At 48.3% G+C, this 26,949-nt stretch overlaps 1 protein-coding gene across 21 annotated transcripts in view; it reads right to left on the reverse strand.

Moving 5' to 3' along the window:
- Positions 1 to 26,949, reverse strand: part of SULF2 (sulfatase 2) — a 131,395-nt gene that overhangs the window by 42,536 nt on the left and 61,910 nt on the right. For all 21 annotated transcript variants that reach the window (XM_028828493.2, XM_028828488.2, XM_028828491.2 and 18 more), the window contains one exon: positions 3,679 to 3,830. In XM_028828493.2, the coding sequence (XP_028684326.1) occupies positions 3,679 to 3,830 (152 nt within the window). The remainder of the gene's footprint in view (positions 1 to 3,678; positions 3,831 to 26,949) is intronic.

Below are 26,949 nucleotides of genomic sequence, written 5' to 3' on the forward strand. Positions count from 1 at the left end.
GGGATGACAAAATAGATGGGTGTGATGTGTGTGTGTGTGTGTGTGTGCATTAATGATGTGTGCACATCACTTAATGGTTTATATCACATCTTCATGTGCCAGACTGTGAGCTCCAGGAGGACCATGGCTGGGTCTGTTTTCATTCACCCTGGAATAGCCAGCACTTGGCATGATGCCTGGCACACAGCAGGCTCTCAATGAATACTTGTTGGGGGTGGTGAATGAATAATGGAATCAAGTTTGACTAGTCCACTCCCCTCATATGATTGTTCTGAGTATCAGAAGTACTACATGTTAAACACCCAGCAGGATGCCTGGTACACAGTAGGTGCTCAGTAAATGGAAGTGCACATGACTAAGTATGCAAGCGTATGCTCGTTTGTCAGATTTGGGAGTTGAGGCTCTTAGGAGTAGGCAGCATGTCCAAGATCACGTAATATGTGTCCAGGTTGGGGCTCTGAGCTTGATCCCACTGACTCCAAATGTGAAACTCACTGTACAGTCCCTGGAGGGTGTTGGCAGAATAATGACATGATGGGCTGAAGGGCCGCAGGCCTGTGGGTCAGGCGTGCTCAATTCATGCAGGATTTTAGAAGAGTCTGAAGTAGCTGCCAATATTTACCAATCAGGAGATTTCATAGGTAAAAAATACAAATTTGCAGCTTCTGCCGAAAAATAGGAAAACTGGCCGTCTGGGTCCACAGTTCTACCTGGGCCCGATCTGCCCCTTTTAGACAGACGCCTTCTCCACAGTCCCCACCAGTCCCTATTGTCCACTCACTCCCGGCTTGCTACCCTCTTTCAGTGATTGCCTGTTCTCTAGTGACTTTAACCTGGGGAGTCACAGTAGGCAGGGCCCAGGACTGGTGGCAGTGTGGAGGGGAAAAGAGAAAGAAGGATGGATTTGGCAGCCAGTCTGGGGAAAGAATGTACCAGCTGTGGGGGGATGTCAGAGCTGACTCTGATGATTCGGATGGGGCAGGAAGATTTGTTCATTTCTATGTTTCTTTTAAAATGGGACATCTGGATGAAACCTCACCGTCAGCCTCTCCTCCTCCTCCTCCTCCTCCTCCTCATCTAAGCCAGGGGTCAGCAAACTACAGCCAAGCAGGTCCACTGCCTGTTTTTGGAAACAAAGCTTCCTTAGAACATGGCCATGCTTATTTGTTTGCATATTACCCATGGCTGCTTGCACATTATAATGGCAGACTTCAGCAGTGGTAACAGGACTGTAAGCCTTGTCAAGTCTAAAATATTTAGTATCCGGCCCTTTACAGAAAATATTTGTTGCCCTGATCTAAGCCACTACATACTGAGTATTTACTACGTGCAAGGGGGTGCTTCTAATGTTCTACATGTATTAACTCATGTGATCCTCAAAAGCCTCTGTGGTAAAACCATAAGGAAACACCACTACACGCCCAGCAAAGCAGCCTGACAAAAAAGACACCACCAAGTGCTGATAAAGGATGCAGAGCAACTCCCATTTCTGGTTGGGAATGTAAACTGGTGCAACCTTTTTTTTTTTTTTTTTTGAGATGGAGTCTTGCTCTGTTACCCAGGCTGGAGTGCAGTGGCGCGATCTCGGCTCACTGCAACCTCTGCCTCCTGGGTTCACGCCATTCTCCTGCCTCAGCCTCCTGAGTAACTGGGATTACAGGCGCCCGCCACCACGCCGGGCTAATTTTTGTATTTTTAGTGGAGACAGGGTTTCACCATGTTGGCCAGGCTGGCCCCGAACTCCTGACCTAAAGTGATCCACTCGCCTCGGCTTCCCAAAGCACTGGGATTATAGGCATGAGCCACTGCGCCCGGCCGGGTGCAACATCTTAACACATCCTATGTCCCAGCAACTCTTCTTCGGGTGTGTAACCAAAATAAATGGGCACATATGTCCACTAAAAGCCATGGACAAGGATGTTCATGGCAGCTTAGTTTATAACAGACCCAAACTGGAGACAACCAAATGTCCATGAGTTGTTGAAGGGATAAATACAGATCTCACAGACACCGCACTGGGTGAAGAAAGGTAGACGCAGAAGAGAACAGACTATACGATTCCATTTAGGTGCAGTTCTAGAACAGCCAAAACGAATCCACGGTGACAGAAGTCGGAGTAGATGCCATCCCCAGGGTGGGGTTCATGACTGGAGAGGGGTCCCAGGGAGTCTTCCGGAAATGCTGTACGTCTTGATCGGAGCCGTGGTGAGACAGATGCACGCATATTTGAAACAGATGCACACGTATGTGAAAATTCACTGAGCGGTCCACTTAAGATCTGTGCGTGCTACCTCATGTCAATTCATCTTAAATTAAAAATAGAAAAAACGACGACTGAGGATCAGCCACCTCAGCAGGTGCTTAGGCAGGAACCACTCACTCTGAACACGCACACGCCCTGTGCTCAGCAACGCTGCTGTGAGGAGCGGGTGTAACAGAAACGAACCCCTGTGCTCACCAGGAACTAGGTTCTAGACGGTGCTCAGCGGCACTATGTGTAATAACCCTAAACTGGAAATACCTAAATGCCCAATGAAAGTAGAATAAATAAACAAATTGCGGTATAAGCGCATGACGGAATGCTGGGCAGCAAGAATGAACTCAACATAATACCAAGCAAGAGAAGCCAGAGGCAGAGAGAATCTGTAACGCTAAGAGTCTGAATCATCGTTATGCTCGTGGGAGGGCTGTCGAGTGGGGGGAATTCCGTGAGGGGACTGCTGCGGGCGGTGGTGACATTCTCTTCTTGGCCTACCTGGGTGCTCGTTACACATGTCCGTTCAGTTTGCAACAAGCCCTTGAGTGGTACACTCTGTATATGTACTTTCTGTAAGAATATTCTGTCTGGGCAAAATGTTAAAAAACCAAACTCTTGGAAACAGAGACTATTCTTTGAGAAATGAATACACTTTTCTTTTTTTTTTTTTTTTTTGAGATGGAGTCTTGCTCTGTAGCCCGGGCTGGAGTGCAGTGGCCAGATCTCAGCTCACTGCAAGCTCCGCCTCCTGGGTTTAGGCCATTCTCCTGCCTCAGCCTCCGGAGTAGCTGGGACTACAGGCGCCCGTCACCTCGCCCGGCTAGTTTTTTGTATTTTTAGTAGAGACGGGGTTTCACGTTGTTAGCCAGGATGGTCTCGATCTCCTGACCTCGTGATCCGCCCGTCTCGGCCTCCCGAAGTGCTGGGATTACAGGCTTGAGCCACCGCGCCCGGCCCACTTTTCTTTTCTTTTTTAAAGACACAGTCTTGCTCTGTCACCCAGGCCCAAGAGCAGTGGCAAGATCTTGGCTCACTGCAGCCTCAAACTCCCAGGCTTAGGCAATCCTCCCATCTCAGCCTCTCCAGTAGATGGGACCATAGGCATGTGCCACCACACCTGGCTAGTTTTTGTATTTTTTGTAGAGACAGGGTCTCGTCATGTTGCCCAGGCTGGTCTTGAACTCCTGGACTCAAGTGATTTGCCCACCTTGGCCTCCCAAAGTGCTGGGATTACAGGTGTGAGCCACTGTGCCTGGCTGAGAGATGAAAAAACTGAGAATGAGGAGGTGGATGTAAAATGCTCAAGGTCACACTTTTAAGTGTCTGAGTCACAATCTGAACCTAGGTAGTCTGGCTCCCGAGTTGGGCCCCTAACTGCTGGGCCTCACGGTCTCTCCCAGGCCGGAAAGGTCGCAGCTTACCTTGGAGTAGTCGGAGCCGTGCTTCTCTTTCACCCCGTTCCGACACAACGTGTAGTTATAAAAGCGGGAGTTTTTAAGAAGTCCGACCCACTCCTTCCAGCCGGGCGGCACGTAGGAGCCGTTGTATTCATTAAGATACTTCCCGAAGAAAGCTGTGGAGAGAGATGGATCAGGAGGCCACGTGAGAAAGTGCCTGACGATGTTTATTAAACCATTGTATTGAGTATGCACACCTGCTCTGCCATGGAGCCCCCTGGCACACGGAGCCAATGGATCCCTTCTCCAATGTTATTACATGCATTGAATACAAGACATAGGGTTACAGAGAAAATCAATTGTTTGGAAATACGGTTATCAAAACACCAAAAGCATTTGCTATACGGTGTGTCTTTGAGTTTTATTTCAGACGGAGTCTTGCTCTATTGCCCAGGCTGGAGTGCAATGACACGATCATGGCTCACTGCAACCTCTGCCTCCTGGGTTCAAGCGATTCTCCTGTCTCAGCCTCCTGAGAAGCTGGGATTACAGGCGTCTGCCACCATGCCTGGCTAATTTTTTGTATTTTTAGTGGAGACGGGGTTTCACCATGTTGGCCAGGCTGGTCTCGAACTCCTGACCTCAGGTGATCTGCCTGCCTTGGCTTCCTAAAGTGTTGGGATTACAGGCATGAGCCACCATACCTGGCCTACTGTGTCTTTTAAAACCTTGTAGACTGTGATCATTTCAAAACAGTTACAAGTGAAAATATTTGATTTTGTGATATCTGCAACAACTGCAATGGGATATTAAAATACTGGTTTCTACAGATGACAAAGCTATAGATTCTGCCAACATACTGTGGTTTATGGCCTATGCTCATATTGGAAGCAAATGCTAAGTTTCAGCTATAGGTTAGTGAAAATGAGACTGTAATTATTTTTCCCCATTGAAGTTTGTGGATCCCTTGGATTCTGTCTACTACACAGCAACCAGAATGGCAAACATTAAAAAAATGGGCAACACTAAGTATGGGTGGGGATATGGGACAACTTGAGCCCTCACACACCGGGTGGCTGCCCCAACTGGTCCAGCCACGGTGGGGAACTCTTTGGCCGTGTCTGCTAAATTTGAACGCATTGATAACTTCTACCAAGCAATTTAAATCTTGGGTATTTACCCAATAGAAAAGTATTCGTACATTCACCTAAAGTCAGGTGTAAGACATGACAGCACATTTGTAATAGTAAATAAGTAGAAACAAATGAAATGTTTATCAACAAAAGGATGGGTAAAGAAATTGTTGCGTATTTAGAGAATGGAAGGCTGCATTGAAACCTGAATGAAAGACCTAGTGCTACATTCAAGAACAGGGATGCATCTCAGCAACCTAAGAATGTTAAGAGAAATAAACCAGATACAAAAGAATACATGCCATATGACCTCATCTATGAGAACAGGCCAAACTAACCTATGGTGTTAGAATAAAAACAGTGGGTATCCTGGAGACGGGGGGATGGTGGGTGGGAGCAGCAAGGGGTGTTTAATGAATGGTCTTGTTCTGTGTCTTGCTGGAGCAGGTGGTTCAGTTGGTGACACCTCACTGGCCTGGACATTTGGGAGCCGTGCACTTTTCCACATGCATGCGTTACATCAACAACAAAGCTTAAAGAAAATCATCCTAATTCATCGGGAAGGGGATGTGCCTAAAACCTCTCTGTGATGAGGAGACAGACAAGTCCTCTTCATGGTCTTCTTCTGTTTTTATTTTGCATGTACATTTTTTTTTCTTTGAGACACATCTCACTCTGCCACCCGGGCTGGACTGTAGTGGCACCATCACGGCTCACTGCAGCCTCAACCTCCCAGGCTCAAGTGATCCTCCCGCCTCATCATCCCGAGTAGCTGGGACGACAGGCACATGCCACCATGCCTGGCTTATTTTTGTAGTTTTTGTAGAGAAGGGGTTTCACCATGCTGCACAGGCTGTTCTTGAACTCCTGAGCTCAAGCGATCTGCCTGCCTCAGCCTCCCAAAGTGCTGAGATTACAGGCGTGAGCCATGGTGCCTGGTTTGCATGTACAATAACTGCCGACTAGAGACAGCAATCCTATTCTAGTCCTCTCTTTCTAGATGAGGACGCCGCGGTTCTGAAATTTCTGACGAGTATTGTTGAGAGCACAGAACACGAGCGTTCCAGGCAGTTGTAGGGATGTAAGGAGATCTTGCTAACAGAAGCTCGGCGCTGGGCCTTGTGCATGTGAGTACTCAGCTAAGAACTCAGGATGAAAAGAGAAAGGCCGGGGAGGTGAACCCCCAGAGGAAGGACAGTGGGTGGGATGGGGCTCTGGTGCCCCTAGAGGAGAGGACAACCCATCCACCAGTGTCCCTGGAGAAAGTACAGAGCCACCTGGCCGTGTGAGAGCTGCGATGGAGCTGGCTCCCTCTGCAGGGGTTTTCCTGGTGACCTGGAAGATGTCTGACACTTTCCGGGAGGGGGAAGACCCCTTAGGAACCCAAGCAGCGGGATTCTGGAACTCCCAAAATACAAGGCAAAGGGGAGCACTTCATTAAATAACTCGCCCACCATGCAGGGCTGGGAGGTGACCACTCCAGAGGGAGGAGCTGATGAAACACCTCCTAGAAGGATCTGGGTACACAGGAGAGGTGAAAATAGGAAGGGAGGATCCCCTAGCAGCCTCAGGGGTAAGGTCCAGGATGGAACCTCCCTTTCTGTGGGAGGATGGAGCAAAAATAAACGGGAAGAACCTGGCGTTCTGCAGAGGAGGAGGCGGGGAACCGGCTGCAGTCTCTGAGTCATATCCAGTTTTCACAGAGTGAAATGTAATTAGGTGGTGGGTGCCTAATTAAACAGCGACTGGGCGTCCCTGGCTAGGTGTCAGGGAGTCACTGATGGAGTGGGAGGCAGCATGAGAGTCCTGGGCAAGCTAAAGGCCTGCACTTCTCTTTCTCTGGCACCTGGAATGTTGGAGATGCCTCAATGCATCCAGCTCCTCAAAGCAGTGGCTCTTGGCCAGAAGGTGGGTAATCTCTGTCCCCAGGAGACACTTGGCAATGTCTGGAGACATTTTTGGTTTCATCACAACTTGGTGTGCTATTGATATCTGGTGGGTGGAGGCCAGGGATGCTGCTCAATATTCGCCGACGCGCATGGCAGCCCCCACGCTACGAAGACTGAGCCAGGACAAAATGTCAGCAGCCCCTAATCCAATAACCCTTTTTTTTTTTTTTTTTTTTTTTTTGGAGAGAGGGTCTCTGTTTTCCAGGCTGGAATGCAATGGCGTGATCTCGCCTCACTGCAACCTTCACCTCCTGGGTCCAAGGGATTCTCTTGCCTCAGCCTCCTGAATAGCTGGGACTATAAGCGTGTGCCATGATGCCCGGCTAATTTTTGTATTTTGAGTAGAGACGAGGTTTCACCATGTTGGCCAGGCTGGTCTCGAACTCCTGACCTCAAGTGATCCACCTGCCTCGGCCTCCCCAAGTTCTGGGACTATAGGCATGAGCCATCATGCATGGCTGAGAAACCCTCTCTTATTTAAATAAACCTGTCTATGGTCCAACCCTCTAGCATCTCACCCTTCAGGTCTTTAGAGCCATGTTGTGAGAGCCAGGAAGGCCCCTGGAGACCAAATGTAGGTCAGGAAACCAGATTTCCTAAACCTAGTGACCTTGACCCCCACCTCTGATGCTGCCCTCCATGTGGGGGGCTCCACTCCTGTAACATTCCTGGCCTCTCTCCATGCTCTCCTGTACCTCCTCCGAGGGGGACAATATACAGCAGAGGTCACCAAACCTTTTCTGTAAAAGCCAGATAGTCAATATTTTAGGCTTTGTGGTCCAGAGGGTCAAAAGGTCTCTGTGACAACTACTAAACCCTGCTATTGTTAAAAAGAAAAAAAAAAAAAAGTCACAGACAAGATATAAACAAGTGGGCGGGGCTATGTTCCAATAAAGCTTCATTTACCACAACAAAGGGAGGGCCTGGTTAGGTCCACTGGCTGTGGTTTGCTAACCCCTAGCATGTGTCTGGTGGGTTTGAAGGGCCAAAGTGGGCATGGGTAGCCCAATCCTTCCTGTGCTTTTCCTCTGGGGACTGAACTGCCCCCAGGGAGTGCTAGCTTTCAGGAGGCTTGTCCTGTCCGCGTGGGGAGGAGAGGTGTGGACCAGCATGAGTAAAAAGTCCGTCACACTCGGAGTTTAGTCAGGAAGCCCAAACGCCCTCAGAAGGAAGCCATGCCCTCAAACCTAGCCTTCACCAGATTCATCGGAGTGCAGTGTTGACTGGCATCTGCTGACTCCCGGGTTTGATTTCTTAATCGGCTCAGGACCTCAACAAGGAAGAGGGTAAAATAAGCCCCCTCATAAATTGGTATTCCCATTTTTCTAAGAAAAAAAATGAGCTTTATTATTGTTATTACTATTATTTTTTTGAGATGGAGTCTTCCTCTTGTACCCAGTCGGGAGGACACTGGTGTGATCTCAGCTCACTGCAACCTCCGCTTCCCAGGTTCTAGCAATTCTCGTGCCTCAGCCTCCTGAAGAGCTGGGATTACAGGCGTGACCATCACGCCCAGCTAATTTTTGTATTTTTAGTAGACACAGGTTTTTGCCATGTTGGCCAAGCTGGTCTTTAACTCCTGACCTCTGGTGATCCGCCTGCCTTGGCCTCCCAAAGCGCTGGGATCACAGGTGTGAGCCACCCCGCCTGGCAGAGTTTTATTATTTTTCACTCTTCTTTTTTCTCCATTTCCCCTATGCCCCACTTTGCCCTTTAGAAATGCAATTATAACCTTTTACCTCCCCTACACCAGACAGTCTCTTCAGGCCAAGTTCATCTAATCACCCGCTTAGAGGCTCCGGAGCGGAACTCTTACTCACCAGGAGGTTGCCTCGAGAGACAATGGTCCATCTACAACCCAAAGTATGCCTGCTGTGAAACTCCCTCCCAGGTGCAGAGCTTCTGGCCACCCTTAGAACCTAGTTCCACCCACAAAGGCACCAGTGGCTGTCAGCTGACTTCCCGGTGGATGAAGTACTTGAGTGAGATATGCGGACCCCCCAGCACTCACTTCCTCCCCTGTGTGCCATTCATGCCAGGCTCCCTTTTAAAAGCACCTCCTTTCTGCTCCTAAAAGCAAAGCAGTACTCTTAAGGCAGGAAGACTGTACTTCTTCCCTTAAGCTAGCTTTGGAATAAAAAATCACTTTCCTTATACCAGATCTCGCTCTTACTACCTGCGTTTTGGTTACACCCCCCCTACAGAGCCCCCACACTTTCTACTCAGAGCAAACAATACTGGCAGTGATGTAAAAGATTCCTTTTGAAACAACTGAAGTCCAGGGTGAAACAATCTGGAGTAAAACGTTAATAGAATCAGTGTAACTGGGCATGGTAAACATCATGATGGTGGCACTGGAAATTGCTGAATTTGAGGTCTCACTGCCCTAGGGAAGGTATGCATGCCTATATCCATTCGGCAAGTATTGATTAAACACCTATGGTATGCAGGGAGCTGTCCCAGGCACTGGAATCACAGGAGTGAACAAGACCACCAGGATCCCTTCTGCCCTCGTGCAGCTAATGTTCTAGTGGGAAACAGTGACAAATGCGATGAAGAAAATAAGGGAGAATGACAGGACAGAGTGGCCCCACACGGTGCTGTGAGAGGCCCCGCTGGGCTGAAGAACACGAGTCAGAGGGGATAGGAGGAAAACTGCTCCAGGCAGAGGGAACTGGCAGGTGCAAAGGCCCTGAGGCCGGTACAAGCACGGGGGCATCCTGGAACCCAAGGGGACAGTGAGGGAGGGAGGAAATGGCATTGCAGGGAAGAGGGGACAGATCCCATAGGGTCCTGGAGACTGTCTTGAGGAGTGGCGGGGTCCACACCTCTCCTGGAATATTGCATGCCAGATTTTGCCTTTTGTGCATTTTCCTGGAAACAGGTCCACAGCTTTTGACACATTCTGAAAGGAGCCCAGACCACAAGTCATTTAAGAAGCACAGATTTTCACCCCCTCAGTTTGCAGAAAAGTGAACCGAAAGAGAAAAAAGCTTCACTGAACTCCCCACTGGGGAACTGGGTTTCCCGCTACACTCCTACATCTTCCAAGTCCCCACCCATGAAGCCACTGGTTCTTGAAGACTTGGGCCAAGGTCTTTCTGATGAATGCTAGAGTTCAGCTTCTTGGCTTGGCTGCTGGGATAAGAATTTCTTCGTGGGGAGTGGGTGCGGGTCCTCCTCCTGCCCATGGAAGCTCACTCCTGCCCATTCTTTTCAGTGCCACAGATGTCAGCATGTCCCAAGCTGTTTCCTCTGCTAGAATCTCCCCTTTCACATCTCTTTCCTTTCTCCAACCCCCAACCCTTAAAAGCCCCAAAAGGGTGTATTATTCAGTCTCCACTAGGCTCCAGAAAACAGAGCTTCAGTCAGAGGCTTTTAGTGCCAAATTAGATTTTGCTCTCATTTGATTAGATTTCCCCAAGGCACTTTTAAAAATGGTTATTCCGGCACCAGTGGAGGTGGGAGAAGCAAATTAGCATGGGCCCTGGGGCTCCCGGGCTGGGAAATACAGCCAAGAGAATGAGCTAGAATTAAAACCAAGATTAAAAGCCCAGCCCAAATTGTGGCAGGTGGCTGGTGCCGGGAAGCTCGGATTCGCTGAGCTTTCGAGGCGGGGACGGCACAAGAGGAGGGGCAAGCTGGGGGCTGGCGTGGGGGTGGGACAATGTGGCGGGCAAATTAAGCGGAATTAATGGCAGGCCAGGAAAGGCCACTGACAATGAGCTGGCTGGTGTCTGCCCCTGGGTACCAGGGCTGGCATCTGCTAAAAGGCCAGAGCACTTACTGCCTCCTGTGTGCCCGGCACTAGGTGGAGGCTTCACCCGCCTGGCTCTGTCATCCTTTGGGCACTGGCACTTCCTTATTTAAGTCACACAGGCTGAGCTTGACTGTTGACTCCAGGAACGTGTGCAAATCCTTGACTGAGCCATCAGTACTGCACTCCCCTGGTGATCATGGGTAAACTGGTTAGTCGAGGCAAAGGCATGTGACCGAAACTGGGCCAACTGCGAGTCAGCCCTGGGATTTTTAGGGAGCTACTAGAAAAGAGAAGGTTTTCTTCCTCAGGGCTTGGAAATGGTGGGATACATAACTGAAGCTGCTGGCAGCCATCTTGCCACCAAAAGGGAAGAGGAGTCTGTGTGTGTGTGAGCAATATGGAAAAAAGTGGAGGTGGGAAAGATACAGAGAGAGAGAGATACAGAGGTACAAGAGATAGAGAGATGCTGGTTTGAGGCCCTGGGGATCCACTCTTACCTGAAACCACTTTTTTTTTTTTTTTTTTTTTTTTTGAGACAGAGTCTCACTCTGTCTCCCAGGCTGGAGTGCAGTGGTGTGATCTCGGCTCACTGCAACCTCTGCCTCCTGAGTTCAAGCGATTCTTCTACCTCAGCCTCTCAAGTAGCTGGGATTACAGGTGCCCACCACCACACCCGGCTAATTTTTGTATTTTTAGTAGAGAAGGCGTTTCGCCATGTTGGCCAGGGTAGTCTCGAATTCCTGACCTCAGGTGATCAGTCCACCTCGGCCTCCCAAAGTGCTGGGATTACAGGCGTGAGCCACCGTGTCTGGCCTGAAACCATTTCTAATGCTAGCATTTTCAGTTTATCAGTGTCTTTCAATTAGGGAGAACACTGGGCAATGGAGACATTTTTGGTTATCGCAGTTTGGTGCTGAAGGGCTGCTACTGGCATTCAGTGGGCAGAGGCCAGGGATGCTGGTAGAAATCCTATAATGCATAAGACAGCATCCATAATAAAGAAATATCTTACTCAAAATATCACTAGTGCTGAAGTTGAGAAACCCTGAGTTATGCAAATCCATAAACCCCATCACTGCACTTTTGTGTTGTTTTATTTGCTTAATTTAGTTTGAGTTCTTTCACCTGCAATTAAAAGGCCCACGATGCTTAGTGTTGCACAGGGTTTGGAAACCACATCTGGTCTGCTGCCTTTTATAAATAAAGCTTTATTGGAACACAGCCACTCTATCTGTTTACACATCATAATGGCTGGATCCACACTACAATGGCACAGTTGAGTTGTTGCAACAGAGGTGGCAGAGGTGGGGGTGCAAGTCTAAAATAATTACTATGTGGCTCTTTGCAGAAAGGGTCTGCCAACCCCTGGTGTACAGCAAAATTCCCCGTGTGCAATAAAGGATCCCTTTGGAATTTCAAATAGGATAGTGGTAACCTGGAAGAAGTGATGACAGCTAAGCAGAGGTAGATTCTAAACTGGGTAGGATAGCGCATGGGGCTCTGTGGTGCAAAGGAAAAGCAACAATGACACAATGATGAGGATGGTAATGAGGAAGACAATGACGACAAGAACAGCAGCCAATGACAGGCTGAGTTGGGAGGATCACTCGCTCTGCATGGTTCCAATAAGCACAAACTTTAGCTTCCACAGTTCAGTCCAATAACACCAGTCCCCTGCAACACGGGTTAAACTTAGTTACTACTGTAGATTAACTGTGAGGAACAGCATAAAGGACAAATGCCATTGCTCACCCTTCAGTGCACAGGTTGCTGTGTATGACCGATGCACATTGTGATCAATGGCCCAGCATGTGGCTCCTCACAAAGCCTATTACAGGTGTTTGGTTGCTGTGCATCTGTGATTCAGTTCGTGCACAGACAGCAAAATGTGTAGCGGTGTGACCTCCTTGGCACTCAGTAACACATCTACAAGGCAGTTTACAAAAGTGGATCGTGAGGGAGAGAACTGGCCAACAGAGATGAAAGTGCAGCAAAGAAATGAAAAGATGCTGAAACGGAAACTTTAAAGTAAATTGGAATTGTAAAAGAAATGGAAGCAGACCGTGGGAATGTTGACAGTGTCACTGTTTGACAGACTCTATACACAGACAGAAGAGCTTAGCTGAAGGCAGACTTATGCGACATAAATGAAGAAGAAGTTGTGATGAAAAGGATGATGTTCCTAAGGAAATGCTGCTGACAAAAAAAGAAAACCCTTTACATTAAAGGAGTTCCTGGAGATATTTTACAACATTGAAAGCCCTATGTCACTAGGCAAGTCTTTTAACCTCTTAATACCTCCGTTTCTCCAGCTGTCAAATAGAGTTAATAATAGTATCTACCTCAGAGGGTTGCTATGAGAACTAATATATGTATAGACGACATTTTGGTCAATGACAGACCGTATATACAATGGTGGTCCCATAACATTATAATACTTTTTTTTTTTTTTTTTTTTTGAGCCACGATCTTGCTCTGTTGCTCAGGCTGGAGTGCAGTGGTGTTATCATGGTTCACTGTAAGCTCAAACTCCTAGGCTCAAGTGATCCTCCCAACTCAGCCTACTGAGTAGCTCCAGATGCACATCACCACCCCTGGCTAATGTTTTTTATTTTTTTTTAGATGGAGTCTCACTCTGTCGCCCAAGCTGGAGTGCAGTGGTGCAATCTCAGCTCACTGCAACCTCCGCCACCTGGGTTCAAGCAATTCTCCTGCTTCAGCCTCCCAAGTAGCTGGGATTACAGGTGTCCACCATCACGCCTAGCTATTTTTTTTTAATTTTTAGTAGAGACAAGGTTTCACTGTGTTGGCCAGGCTGGTCTTGAACTCCTGACCTCAGGTGATCTGCCCGCCTCAGCCTTCCAAAGTGCTAGGATTACAGGTATGAGCCACCGCGCCCAGCCTCATGTTTTAATTTTTAGTAGAGACGGGGTGTCACTATGTTGCCCAGGCTGGTCTGGAACTCCTGGGCTCAAGTGATCCTCCCACCTTGGCCTCCCAAAGTGCTGGGAATACACGCATGAGCCACCATACCCACCATATTTTTACTGTACTCTATTAATACGTTCACGTATGTTTAGATACACAAATACTTCCCATCGTGTTACCATCGCCTACAGGATTCAGTAGGGTCACATGCTGTAGAGGTCTGTAAGTCTAGGAGTAATAGGTCACACCACAGAGCCTAGGTGTGTAGCAGGCTACGCCATTCAGGCGTAAGTGCACTCCATGATGCTCGCACAAAGACAGAATCACCTAATGACACATTTCTTAGCATGTATCCCCATTGTTCTGTGACACACGGCTGTACGTTGCTTGGAACCGGCACACAGCAAGTGCCTACTAAGGTTTATATTTTCATTATCCACCAACGGGCCTGTCCCCTGTTATAGCCAACTTCTTGCTGTTAACATCTGGCTTAATGGAGTCCTTCTGCCCCCCTGGAGGGGATCACTAGCTCCCCCAATCCTTCCTGCACCCTGTTTCATGGCCCAGCAGGTTGGCCACTTCCCCTGCAGGCAGCTCTGTGGTGGAGGCTCCACGCGGCTGCTTCCCCATTTGTCTGAGTTAAGTGCTCCTGGGGAACGATTCGGAGCCTGATGGGAGGAGGAGACCCTTCTGTTTTCTCTTCCAGCCCCAAATCTAACTGAAATTGCCTTGTAATAATTGCATTTGTGGTCTGTGAAAGCTGTGTCTCGTGGCGACCAGGGACTGAGATTAGCTGGTGGTAAACCCGGCACAGGGGCACACAAGGCATCATTGGGGATACTAAGCAAGCCAAGGGCAATGGGTGAGAAAGAGGGCTCCTGCAACCAGAAACCACTGGGAACCTCGGCCACCTCTCCCTGCTGCAGACATGTCCCCGCCATGCCGGGCCGGCGTAGGAACAAGGTGTTCCTCCCAGCATTAGTTCTCCCTTTTCCTAGTAACACAGGTGGTGATGTGGCAGAGCGGCCAAAGTGTCTCTGCAGTCAGACTGTCTGGGTTTGAATCCTGGATCTGCCACCTCCTAGCTGTGGGACCACAAAGGACTTCGTCCCCTGTGGTTGTTGGCAGTGAGTGAGACGACAGTGCACCCCCACCCACTGCTGTGCACGTGGATGAGCTGACAGGCATGCAAAGGGTGAAACAGGACCTGATCTGTCCTAGGGGCCTCCCAAGAGGCAGCCAGCAAGACAGACGGCACGCACTGCTTTCGGAGGACTTTCTCTCCCCCACGACGGGCCATCTGGCTGGAAATATCAACAGGGCTTTTTTAAGGACATCAGCAACTTTCGGTACATGTTCATCCCACACCATCTCCACCCACACCCTACATTAAAGGTAATTGACAAACAACTCTCTAAGAGTCCAAATGTTCCAGAGCTGACTCGCTGAATCATGCGACACCATTTCATTAAATATTTATTCACTTTGATTTGGCAATTTGTCCTATTTTGGAACCAGCACACACATACATCTATGCACATGCATAAATATACAACACATACATATACACACATGCATGAATACATATACACAAGCACAAATACACCACATACACACATGCATGAACATACAACACATACACAATGCGTGAATATGACATATAAAAATATACATATACATGAATATATGGCACACATATACGCACATGCATAGATATACAAGATTCATATATACACAATGCATGAATATACATGTACATACATACACAATGCATGAAAATACAATAAAAGCACATATACACACATACACGAATACACAACATATACATATACACAAGGTATAAAATCCCCAAAAAGACAGAAATGCATCTTGCTTCTTCACCTGTTTCCTTCTCACAGCCAACTTCCAACTGGACTTCTGCCTCCGCAGCCTTCCCAGAGTCCCGACTTCCCCAAATGGCCAGAGGACCCTTCCGAGCCCAAGAGCCATCAGGCCATCTCCCTTCAGGGACGCGCTGCTGGGCTCACCCTGTTCCGACTTCTCCAGGCCTCATGCTCCCTATGAGCCAAGCTCTCTACCCCGCTGGGCACTGGCACCTGCTCCTCCCCTCTCACACGGGCTGCCTCCTCCTCACAGTGGCGCCTCAGGTCAGATGAGAAGTTGTCTGTGACCACCTATCCCTCTATACTCACCGGGCTGTTTATTTCCTCCACAGCACTCTGCACTCTGAAATTATCCTATAGATGCGTTTGTTTTCTTGTTTATCCTCATCTCCCCAACTAGGGTGTGGGGTCCATAAGGCAGGAGCCGTGCCTGGCCACTGTAGCCCCAGCCCAGTACCTGGCCCAGAGTGTGCATACGGTGAGCAGCGGCCGACAGGAGGGCTGGTAGGTGGACTTGATTGAGGTACACAGGACGTGCAAGATAGGGCGGCGCCCTCTTGCAAGCCTCACACCCCTCGCCCAGGAGCGCAGAAGAGGTGGCAACCGCATGTCTTACTGAAAGGGATTCTAGGCCAGGCCTGGTGGCTCACGCCTGTAATCCCAGCACTTTGGGAGGCCAAGATGGGCAGATTGCTTGAGCTCAGGAGTCTGAGGCCAGCCTGGGCAACATGGAGAAGCCCAGTCTCTACCAAAACCAAAAAACCAAAAAGTTAGCCAGGTGTGGTGATGCACGCCTGTAGTTCCAGCTACTTGGGAGGCTGGGGTGGGAGAATCACCTGAGCCCAGGAAGTGAGGCAGAGGCTGCAATGAACCAAGATCCTGCCACTGCACTCCAGCTTGGGTAACAGAGCGAGACCCTGTCTTGGGGGGGCGAGGGAGGGGAAAGAAAAAGAAGAAGGAAGGAGTTTCTATTATATTGTCTGCAGGACAGTGCTGCGTGCTGAAAAAAAAACGGGTCAACAGAGCAGGTAGGGCTGCCAACTGCACATGTCTGTGTGCAGAATACACTGAACCAGGGGTGATTTTGCCTTGCAGGGGACATTGGGCAGTGTGTGGAGACATTTTTCACTGCTATGACCTGGGGGTGGGGGTGGGGGAATGTGCTACAGGCATCAGCGGGCAGAGTCCAGGGATGCTGCTGACCATCTTCCAACGCATGGGACAGCCCTCCTCCCCCAGTAAAGAATGATCCGGCCCCAAAGTGTCACCAGTGCCAAGGTTGTGAAACTGTGTAAAGTGCACAGTTTAAAAAGTTGTCCAAACGTGCCAGTAACGACAGGGGTGCAGTGTGGCTTTCAAGAGCTTGGTTTACAGAGTCAGAGGACTCTGACTCCTTGGGCAAGTGAGTGCTCCTGTCTGAGCCTCAGTGAATTCTTATAAAATGGGAACAGCAGCAAATGAGATTGTGCAGTAAGAACTCTGAAAAAGGGCCAGGCGCAGTGGCTGGCGCCTGTAATTCCAGCACTTTGGGAGGCCGAGGTAGGAGGCTCACTTGAGCCCAGGAGTTCAGGTCTGCAGTGAGCCATGATCGTGCCACTGCACTCCAGCCTGGGCAACAGAGTGAGATTCTGTCTCTGAAAACAAAACAAAACAAAACAAAACGAAAACCAACAAAAAAACCAATAAGAAATAAATAATAAAAATACAAAAAGAAAAACGAACCCAAAAAAGGAACCGTGAGTTCCCAAAATCCAGCCTGCTTTCCTTTTTCAGGGAGGGGGATGAAAACTTGGGCCTCTGGAGAAATAAAAATGGTTGTTAGAAACCAGATGTGACACCGTTTTGGAAAATGGCAAGGCCCCTCCGAGACTCCAGTAATGAGCTTGGGGAGGAGTGTTCATGCCGCACAGCGAAGTCGGCTGAGCATGACACACATCTATTAGCAGAGATGGGCCGGAGCGTGGAGCTGAGCCAATGACAATAAACAGTGTTTGCCAAAGCAATTCAGAAAGGTCGGTGAAAAATGAAGCAGAACCCTGTGGAAAGTCCATCCTTCCTGAAACAGACCCGTGCTATTTCACATGCACAGAGTCTGCGGAAACAAAACGGGCTCTTTGCCCTTCGTGGCATCATCTAAATTCCGGCTGTCCGCGTGCCCTTCACGCACGTTTGGCCATTTTTATGTATCATTTAGACCGCTGCATACTTAGTAATTTCCTTCAAATCACTTCATTTGGTGTCAAACCAGCACTTCACACCGGCCTCTTGATTTTCACCCTGTGATCCATACATCCGTCAATGCCAGTGGGTCAAGGCTATGCACCACGGGGGGGACTTCAGATCCTCTGTCCTCCCTCACATACGTCCCAGCAACTTCACCCTCAGGACACATCCAGGTCTGACCACTTCCCATCATCCGCCTGTCACCATCTTGGTCCAAGCCACCTCTGCCTCTGCCTGGATCTTGCTGGAACCTCCTCCCTGGTCCTCCTGCCTCCTCCCTCCACCTTCAGCCCATCTTCCACAGCAGCCAGAAGGATCCTATTAAATCGCAAATTTGTTCAAGCCCCCAACTCTTACAAAGCCCTTCAACGGCTCCACATCCACCTAAACTAAAATCCAAAATCCACGCCATGCCCTACAAAGTCCTACAACTGTCTCCTGTCCCGCTCCCTGACTGCATCTGCCCCCACTTTCCCCCTGGCCTCCTGTTCCATGGTCTCCCTCTATCCTACCAGCACCCCAATCTCAAAGCTCATTCTTGTCCCAGGGCCTTTGCCTCTGCTGTTCCCTGGAAGAATCACCTTCCTCGGATACCTGCATGGGCTGCTTCCTCACCTTTCCCAGCTATTTGCTCAAAGCTTTTTATTTTTATTTTTTTTCCAATACAGGGTCTCACTCTGTCACCCAGGCTGGAGTGCAGTGGTAAGGTCATGACTCACTGCTCCCTCAACCTCTCTAGGCTCAAGCTATCTTCCCACCTCAGCCTTCCAAGCAGCTGGGACCACAGGCACAAGCCACTATGCCCAGCTAATTTTTGTATTTTTTTCTTTTTGAGAGACAGAGTTTCATTATGTTGCCAGGCTGGTCTCAATTCCTGGGCTCAAATGATCTGCCCACCTTGGCCTCTCTCAGTTCTGGGATTACAGGCGTGAGCCACCATGTCCAGCCTCAAATGTTAACTTACTGGGGTTCAATCCTAACCCTCCTATTAAAATGGCATCTCCCCACACTGCCCAGGCTCTCCCCTTTCCCCTGACATTGCTTCTCCACATATTTATTCACCGGTCACATTTATCTGTCTTCTAGTTTTAATCACGTGCTTCTCCCACAAGAGTACCAGCCCCATGAGGGCAGGGGCTGCTGCGTCCCTTGTCCCCTGTGTCCCCACATCTAGAACAGGGCTTGGTCAGCAATGATAACTCAACGAACGTTTGTGGAATAAATGGGTAAATCACTGAACCAACGAACACCCTGTAATGGGAGGCCTGTGGGACGCATAGCTGAGTGAGGGAATGTCGACTTTTTAAATTTTTTTTTTGAGACAGAGTCCCACTCTGTCACCCAGGCTGAAGCGCAATGGCACAATCTCGGCTCACTGCAACCTCCACCTCCCAGGTTCCAGTGATTCTCTTGCCTCGGCCTCCGACTGGCTGGGATTACAGGTGTTCGCCACCACGCCTGGCTAATTTTTGTATTGTTAGTAGAGACAGGGTTTCACTATGTTGGCCAGGCCAGTCTTGAACTCCTGACCTCAAGTGATCCACCTGCCTCAGCCTCCCAAAGTGCTGGGATTATAGGCGTGAGCCACTGTGCCTGGCTGGGAACGTAGATTTCTTTTTTTATCATCCAGTGCACACCCTCTGCGAGTGGAGGAGTGGGTAGAATGGTTAAACTGTTATCTTCCTATTTGATTGTATGGTGTTTGGTTGGCTGAACCTGGATCTATTTGGCCCACATGGGACATGACTTCCATTTGTGGGTGTGCGTTATAAAACCAAAAAAGCACTCAAGGTCAGTGTAAGGCAACAGCAGTGCTTTTCAATATGGTCAAAATTTATTAGGGAACCCAGAGTCTTGTTTATGTTGGTTATATCTAGTGACAGTTATTATATTAGAGATGAAAACTGAGAAATTTAAAACATATTCATTCACTCATTTAAATAATAAACTCACTACTTGTTAGCATACATTTAAAAAATGATAAATAGAGGCTGGGTGTGGTGGCTCATGCGGTCAGGAGTTCAGGACCAGTCTGGCCAACATGGTGAAACCCCATCTCTACTAAAAATACAAAAATTAGCTGGGTGTGGTGGTGGGCGCCTGTAATCCCAGCTATTTGGGAGGCTGAGGCAGGAGAATTGATTGAACCCAGGAGGTGGAGGTTGCAGTGAGCTGAGATCGCACCACTGCACTCCAGCCTGGGTGACAGAGCAGAGCAAGACTCCATCCTGAAAAAAAAAAAGATAAATAACTTTATTTTTCCTAAACAAAATACAATTAATGAGAAGAGTTGCACTGTTTTACATTTTTGCCAATCTCTTCAATGTCTTGTTTACTGGAAGGCAGCAGGATTCTTACATCTGTTTTGGCATTCAGTCTGCTGAGATATGTTATTTTGGTTAACATGAAAAATCCAGCCTCACACAGATATGCAGACGGAGGCCAGGGACAGTGGCTTACATCTGTAATCCCAGCATTTTGGAAGGCCAAGGCAGGAGGATTGCTTGAAGGAGTTCGAGACCAGCCTGGGTGACAAACTGAGACTTCATCTCTACAAAAACTGAAAAAAAAAAAAAAAATGTAGCCAGTTGTGGTGGTGTGTGCCTGTATTCCCAGCTACTCGAGAGGCTGAGGTGGCAGGATCACTTGAACCCAGGAGTTCGAGGCTGCAATGAGCTGTGATTGTGCCACTGCACTTCAGCCTGGGTGACAAGCGAGACCTGATTTCTAAAAAATAAAACAACATGGATATGCAGATGGAAAAGGGAAGGGTATTTTAATCCTTTTTAGATAACTAGATATGCTATGAACCTGCTAGAAAACTCCACTGGCTACCAGAAGGAAAATGTGGGTAAAAAGGTAAATAGTGTCCTAGTATTATATGAAAATAGTTTTGAGTCTAGAGATCCTGGACCACGCTTTGAGAGCCACTGGTTTAGACGATGATCTACAACATCCCAGTGAGGTAGATCCTTTTTTGGTCCCTATTTTACAGATGGAGAAACTGAGGCACAGAGAGGCAAAGTCCTCTCTTCACCCAACATCCCACAACTGCCAAGTGTCAGAGCTGAGATGAGGCTCAACCCCAGGTTGTCTGTCTCCACCTGGCTTTTGGTGACGACCTTGTTCAGCCTCTCAGCAGGACTCCAGTGACCACAGACGAGAGTACGTCCCATCCATGGGGATGTGGAGGGGCAGGGAACCCTTCAAGGAAGAGGGAACAGCAGAGGGACTGCCCTATGCCTAAAGGTGGGGACACACACAAATGGGACTCAGCCTTCGAGAGCTCCTCCTCTCTGATGTGGCTCAGACTATCCCCGAAGAGCTTTCTGCCAGAATTCTAGGCAAAGGGAGTTTCCACACTGAGGTTATCTTCCCACGCTGCATCCTCCCAGAATTCATCCAGCTGTGGGTTTTTGAGGGAGGGTCATTCTCAGGACCCGAGCACTTTGTCTTTCTTGAAGCGTAGGTGGGGGACACAGGTAGGAGCCACAGTCATTATCCAGATCACTTTTTCCAGAAGTGTAGGGTTTCAGAGGTAATTTTTTTTGAGATGGAGTCTCACTGTGTCGTCAGGCTGGAGTTCAGTGGTGTGACCATGGCTCACTGCAACCTCCACCTCCCGGGTTCAAGCGATTCTCCTGCCTCAGCCTCTTGAGTAGCTGGGATTACAGGCACGCGCCGCCACCACGCCCAGCTAAGTTTTTGTATTTTCAGTAGAGATGGGATTTCACCTAGTTGATTAGGATGGTCTTGATCTCCTGACCTCGTGATCCACCCGCCTCGGCCTCCCAAAGTGCTAGCATTACAGGCGTAAGCCACCTGGCCTGGCCTCAGAAATGATTTTTATCCTCTGAGGCAGGCAGGGCTGAGGGTTGAGCATGGGCTCTGGAGCCAACAGCCTGGGTTTAAGTTCAGCTACCTCTGCCTTCCAGCTCAGTTTTCTCAACTGCAAAATGGGGATAATAATAATATCCCTACATGACAAAGTTGTTGGGAAAGATTCAATGAGAAAATATGTCAACTGCCTCTAAATGGTTATTGTTTTTATTATAATATTATTGATCATGATGTTATATATTCATTCATTCAATCAGTAAACATTAAAGGAGGACTTCTATGTGGCTGGGATGGTTCTAGGCATTGGGGATACCAGTGAACAAAACAGAAAAAAATCAAAGCAGCAAAACCCCTGCACTTTCCTGGAGCTTCTGTCCTAGAGTTCAGGCCAGTCCGAGGCAGGGAACTGGAATGTCGGAGACTCTCACAGTCATTCAGGAGACAGACTGTAATGACTGGACTCACGGTAGGCGAAGGGCTTGGGTGGTTGGTTCCAGGCTATTTTTGAAGGTGGAACCAATGGGATTTGCTGATGTAGCATGGGAAAGAAGTAAGGAGGGTCAAGGATAACTCCACGGTTTTTGGTCTGAGCAACAAGGAGGACAGATGTGCCCTTATTTAGGAAAGGGACACTGGGAGGGGCAGAGTTGGGGAAGGGGGTTGATAAAGAAATCAGACACATTAACCTTGAGACTCAGGTTAGACATGCAGGTGGAAACAGACCAGGTTCACGGGAAAGGTCTGGGCTGGAATTAGAAACTGAGGAGCTGTAAGCATTTAGATGGCATTTAATGCCGTGGAATCGAATCAGATCACCTGAGGAAGAGGTTCTTAATCGGTTGTCTCAAGATATAATTTCCTGAAATTGAATGGGAAAAGTACGTATTTGTTTTTTTCCATCCACCTGTAACTAGCATCCCCTTCAATTATGAATGATGGTCCCTGAGACTCCGTCACCAATGGGAATCACGGATATTTTCCTATCACCTTGCAGTCAACATGGACTTCCTGCAATATCATGAGTCAGCACTACTTCGAAATCATAGAAGTTACCAGACTTATCAATTGTCCATTAAATAACTGCTTCATCGTGCCATTTTATGTGTAAAGAAGCATACATATCACAGTTTGTAAAATATTTTGACAACCGTTTTGATATAATTGGCTTCCTTTGTAATTCTCTGTATTTTCTGTGAACTGGAGGGGTACACCAGGTGGTGCGTGACTTCTGGGAACTCCCCTCCAGGAAGGGAAGTGGCCTTCTCTTATAATTTCTGTGCCCTGCTGGCTGGATGCGGACAGGATGGGATGCTGGCTTTAGATAAGGACGATCGCACAGGATGATGGAACGCTGTCCAATCATCACCCATCAGGAGGCTGGGAGCCAACACCATGTCTGCCACATCATCTCTAAGCTGTTTATGCCTAAACTGTCAAATGGGAGAGAAATAAGCACCTGTCATCTCTAAACCACTGTTAATTAGGGACGGAAGTACCCTCAACTCTACCTATATTCTAATAAGTCCTGAGGGTACCTGTGACACAAATCCCGTGGGCTAGCTCCACTTAGGAGGGCTCAGCAAACTATTTCTGCAAAGGGCCAGACTATAAGAGTTTTCAGCTATGCAGCCATCAGGTCTCCATTGCAACGATTCAATTCTGCCACCATAGAGCCAAAGCAGCTACAGACAGTACCTACACTAATGGGTGTGGCTGTCTTCCAAAAAACTTTATTTATAAAACCTGGCAGCAGACTCCTATAGGCCACAGTTTACTGACCCCCACCATGCAGGAACGTTACCAGTAATGGCAATGTCATCATCATCATCATCATCATCATTTCAAATTTTTGTTTTATTTTTCGAGACAGAGTCTTGCTCTGTTGCCCAGGCTGAAGTGCAGTGGCGCAATCTCACTGCCAGCTCCACCTCCCGGGTTCATGCCATTCTCCTGCCTCAGCCTCCTGAGTAGCTGGGACTATGGGCACCCACCACCATGCCTGGCTAATTTTATTTTTGTATTTTTTAGTAGTAGAGATGGGGTTTCACTGTGTTAGCCAGGATGGTCTTGATCTCCTGATCTCGTGACCTTATATATATATATATTTTTTTTTTGAGACAGGGTCTCACTTTGTCACCCAGGCTGGAGTGCAGTGGTGCGATCTTGGCTCACTGCAACCACTGCCTCCCGGTTCAAGTGATTCTCCTACCTTAGCCTCCTGAGTAGCTGGGAGTACAGGTGCACGCCACTACGCCCGGCCAATTTTTTTATATTTTTAGTAGAGACAGGGTTTCACCATGTTGGCCAGGCTGGTCTTGAACTCCTGGCCTCAAGTGATCCACCCACCTTTGCCTCCCAAAGTGCTGGGATTACAGGCCACTGCGCCCGGCCTATCATCATCTTTTTTTTTTTTTTTAAGAGAAGTTTGGAATCTGGATATTTTTGGTGAAATTTCCAGATTTTAAAAAGCATCTTGTAACTCTGATAGAAATTTGGGGTTGAAGTGTAGACTCAGGTTGCCAGCTGCCATTTTGCAAGATCCATATTTGGCCCCCAGGGTTGCAAAACAGAAGCTGAGCTGGTTTAGGCTGAGTTTTGATCCTAACCCTGACACCAGTAGAAGAGTCCTCCACTGGGCCACTTTGACCATCTGTCATTTGGCTTCTTGGGGCTCCTGGTCTGGGCAGCAGAGAACAATCCTATTAACCTAGCAGGGGAGCTGGAGGCTCCTAAGGAACAGTGATAAATGAAAAGGAAGCCCTTTTGCAAACTCTAGAACAGCATAAATATTAGATGTGAAATGCCACAGGACTGAAGTCTTTGTTTTTTTGGCAGACAAATTGGCTGAGGAGGCAGGGCTGAGAAGAAACACATTAAATAAACCCAGAGCTCCAAAGCTCTCAGGGCTGGGGTATTTCTGATACTCTGTAACTGGATCCTTTTAACTTTGTGCTGCTTTGCAAGGTTACAGCCTGAGTTGAGTTCTTCTGCTTTTGAAAAAAAGAACACTAAATGCAAATCACTGCACGAAGTGATAAATCAATGCTGTAAAAGTTCTGGATGCCAGAGATGGGACCTTGCTGAACTGAAAGCTGTGTGAAAACAAATGAGGAAGGTGGGGTCATGATTCCGCACGAAGGAGGCATCTTATGTTGGAAACAGAGCAAGCTGGGGGCTGGAAGAAACGCTTTCCTCCCACTTGTCCTTTAAGGAGAAGCTTTTTTTTTTTTTTTTTTTTTTTTTGAGACAGAATTTCACTCTTGTTACCCAGGCTGCAGCGCCAGTGGCATGATCTTGGCTCACTGCAACCTCTGCCTCCTGGGTTCAAGCAATTCTCCTGCCTCAGCCTCCTCAGTACCTGGGATTACAGGCATGTGCCACCACGCCTGGCTGATTTTGTATTTTTTTTAGTAGAGACGGGGTTTCACCATGTTGGTCAGGCTGGTCTCGAACTCCTGACCTCAAGTGATCCGCCCGCCTCGGCCTCCCAAAGTGCGGGATTGCCGGTGTGAGCTACCGTGCCCAGCCTGCATGTGGGTTTCTATAGTGGATATCCGTTTTATTTTTCCACCCAGAATCCATTCTCTTGTCTTTTCATAATTGTGCCTTCAGTTACCAAAAAGAGGAAGGGAACCAACCTTTTCCGTTTCTCAGCCTTACATGTTCTGATGAGGCCCTTTCTAGCTCTGACTCCTGGACCAGGCCCATGATGTTGGCCTGGCCAATCAGTGTATCTCCTTTTGCCTGGCTGCTGTGATTGGGTGAAAGAGACATAGGACCCTAGATGAGCCAATGAGAGCTTTCCCTGGAACTTTTGCTGGAGACCTTGGAAAGAGGCCTGTCTTTCAGCTGGGGTCACCAGACTGGGGAGATGGACCTGTGGGGGCCATTTTGCCATCACAAAGAGGGAACCTTCCTAATAAAGCCAACCCAAACGACAGAAAACCCAAGAAGCAGAAAGACAGGGTTCTGACAGCGTTTGTGCACTGGGACCTGGGAGTTTGCCTGAACTAATTTCAATTATGTTTCTTCATGCTGGATAAATGAGATAGTAATTTAAATTCCATTTTGTTTTCATTTTCTTGCTTACTTCAAGCCTAGGGCCCAAAAGTTCTCCATTTGTTCAATGTTTTTTCTTTTGAGTTGAGGTTTCACTTGCCCAGGTTGTAGTGCAGTGGCACAATCATGGCTCACTGCAGGCCTTAACAGCCTGGGCTTTTAAGTGATCCTCCCATCTCAGCCTCTCAAGGAGCTGGGACCACAGGTGTGCACCACTATGCCTGGCCAGTTTTTAAAATTATTTGTAGAGACAGGGTCTCTCTCTGTTGCCCAGGCTGGTCTTGAACTCCTGGGCTCAAGTGATCCTCCCGCCACAGCCTCCTGAAGTGCTGGGATTACAGGTGTGAGCCACCGTGCCTAGCCTTGTTCAAATCTTTACTGAGTACCCAATACCTGCTTGGTGCTATTTCTGGATGGGCAGCAAACAAAACATGTAAAAAATAAGTTCATTGGCCGGGTGTGGTGGCTCACGCCTGTAATCCCAGCACTCTGGGAGGCCAAGGCAGGTGGATCACTTGAGGTCAGGAGTTCGAGACCAGCCTGGCCAACATGGTGAAACCCCATCTCTACCAAAAATATAAAAATTAACTGGGTGTGGTGGCACACACCTGTAATGCCAGCTACTCAGGAGGCTGAGGCAGGAGAATCACTTGAACCTGGGAGGTTGAGGCTGTAGTGAGCTGAGATCATGGCATAGCACTCCAGGTTGGGCGACAGAGTGAGACTCTGTCTCAAAAAAAAAAAAAAAAAAAAACCAAAAGCAAAAAATGAAATTAGCCGAGTATAGTGGCGGGTGCCTGTAGTCCCAGCTACTTGGGAGGCAGAGGCAGGGGAATTGCTTGAACCTGGGAGGTGGAGGTTGCAGTCAGCCAAGATCATGCCACTGTACTGCAGCCTGGGTGACAGAGTGAGACTCCATCTCAAAAAAAAAAAAAAAAAAAAAAGTTCACAAACACGTAAGATAATTTCAAGGGCGTGAGAAATCCTAAGAAGAACATAAAGCCGGGTGTCATGATCGAGAACGACGGGGGTGAGGAGTACTAACCGACACAGGAAGGGCAGGAAGGAAGAGAGAATGGGTGGAGGAAGTTCTCCGCGGTGTGTGAACAATGCTCTAGACCCGGGATCCCCAACCCCTGGGCTGCAGACAGACAGGTAGTGGTTTGTGGCCTATTAGGAACTGGGCTGCATAGCAGAAGGTGAGTGGCAGGTGAGTGAGCGAACTTCATCTGTATTTACAGCCGCTTCCCATTCGCATTACTGCCTGAACTCTGCCTCCCATCAGATCAGCAGTAGATTCTCATAGGAGCGTGACCCCTGTTGTGAACTGTGCATGCGGGGGATCTACGTTGCAAGCTCCTTATGACAATCTAATGCCTGATGATCTGTCACTGTCTCCCATTGCCCCTGGGTGAGACCATCTGGTCCTAGGAGAACAAGCTCGGGCTCCCACTGATTCTACATTATGGTGAGGTGTATAATTATTTCATTACATATTACAATGTAATAATAATAGAAAT

Source organism: Macaca mulatta, chromosome 10 (genome assembly GCF_049350105.2).
Source record: "Macaca mulatta isolate MMU2019108-1 chromosome 10, T2T-MMU8v2.0, whole genome shotgun sequence".
Classification (NCBI taxonomy): domain Eukaryota; kingdom Metazoa; phylum Chordata; class Mammalia; order Primates; family Cercopithecidae; genus Macaca; species Macaca mulatta.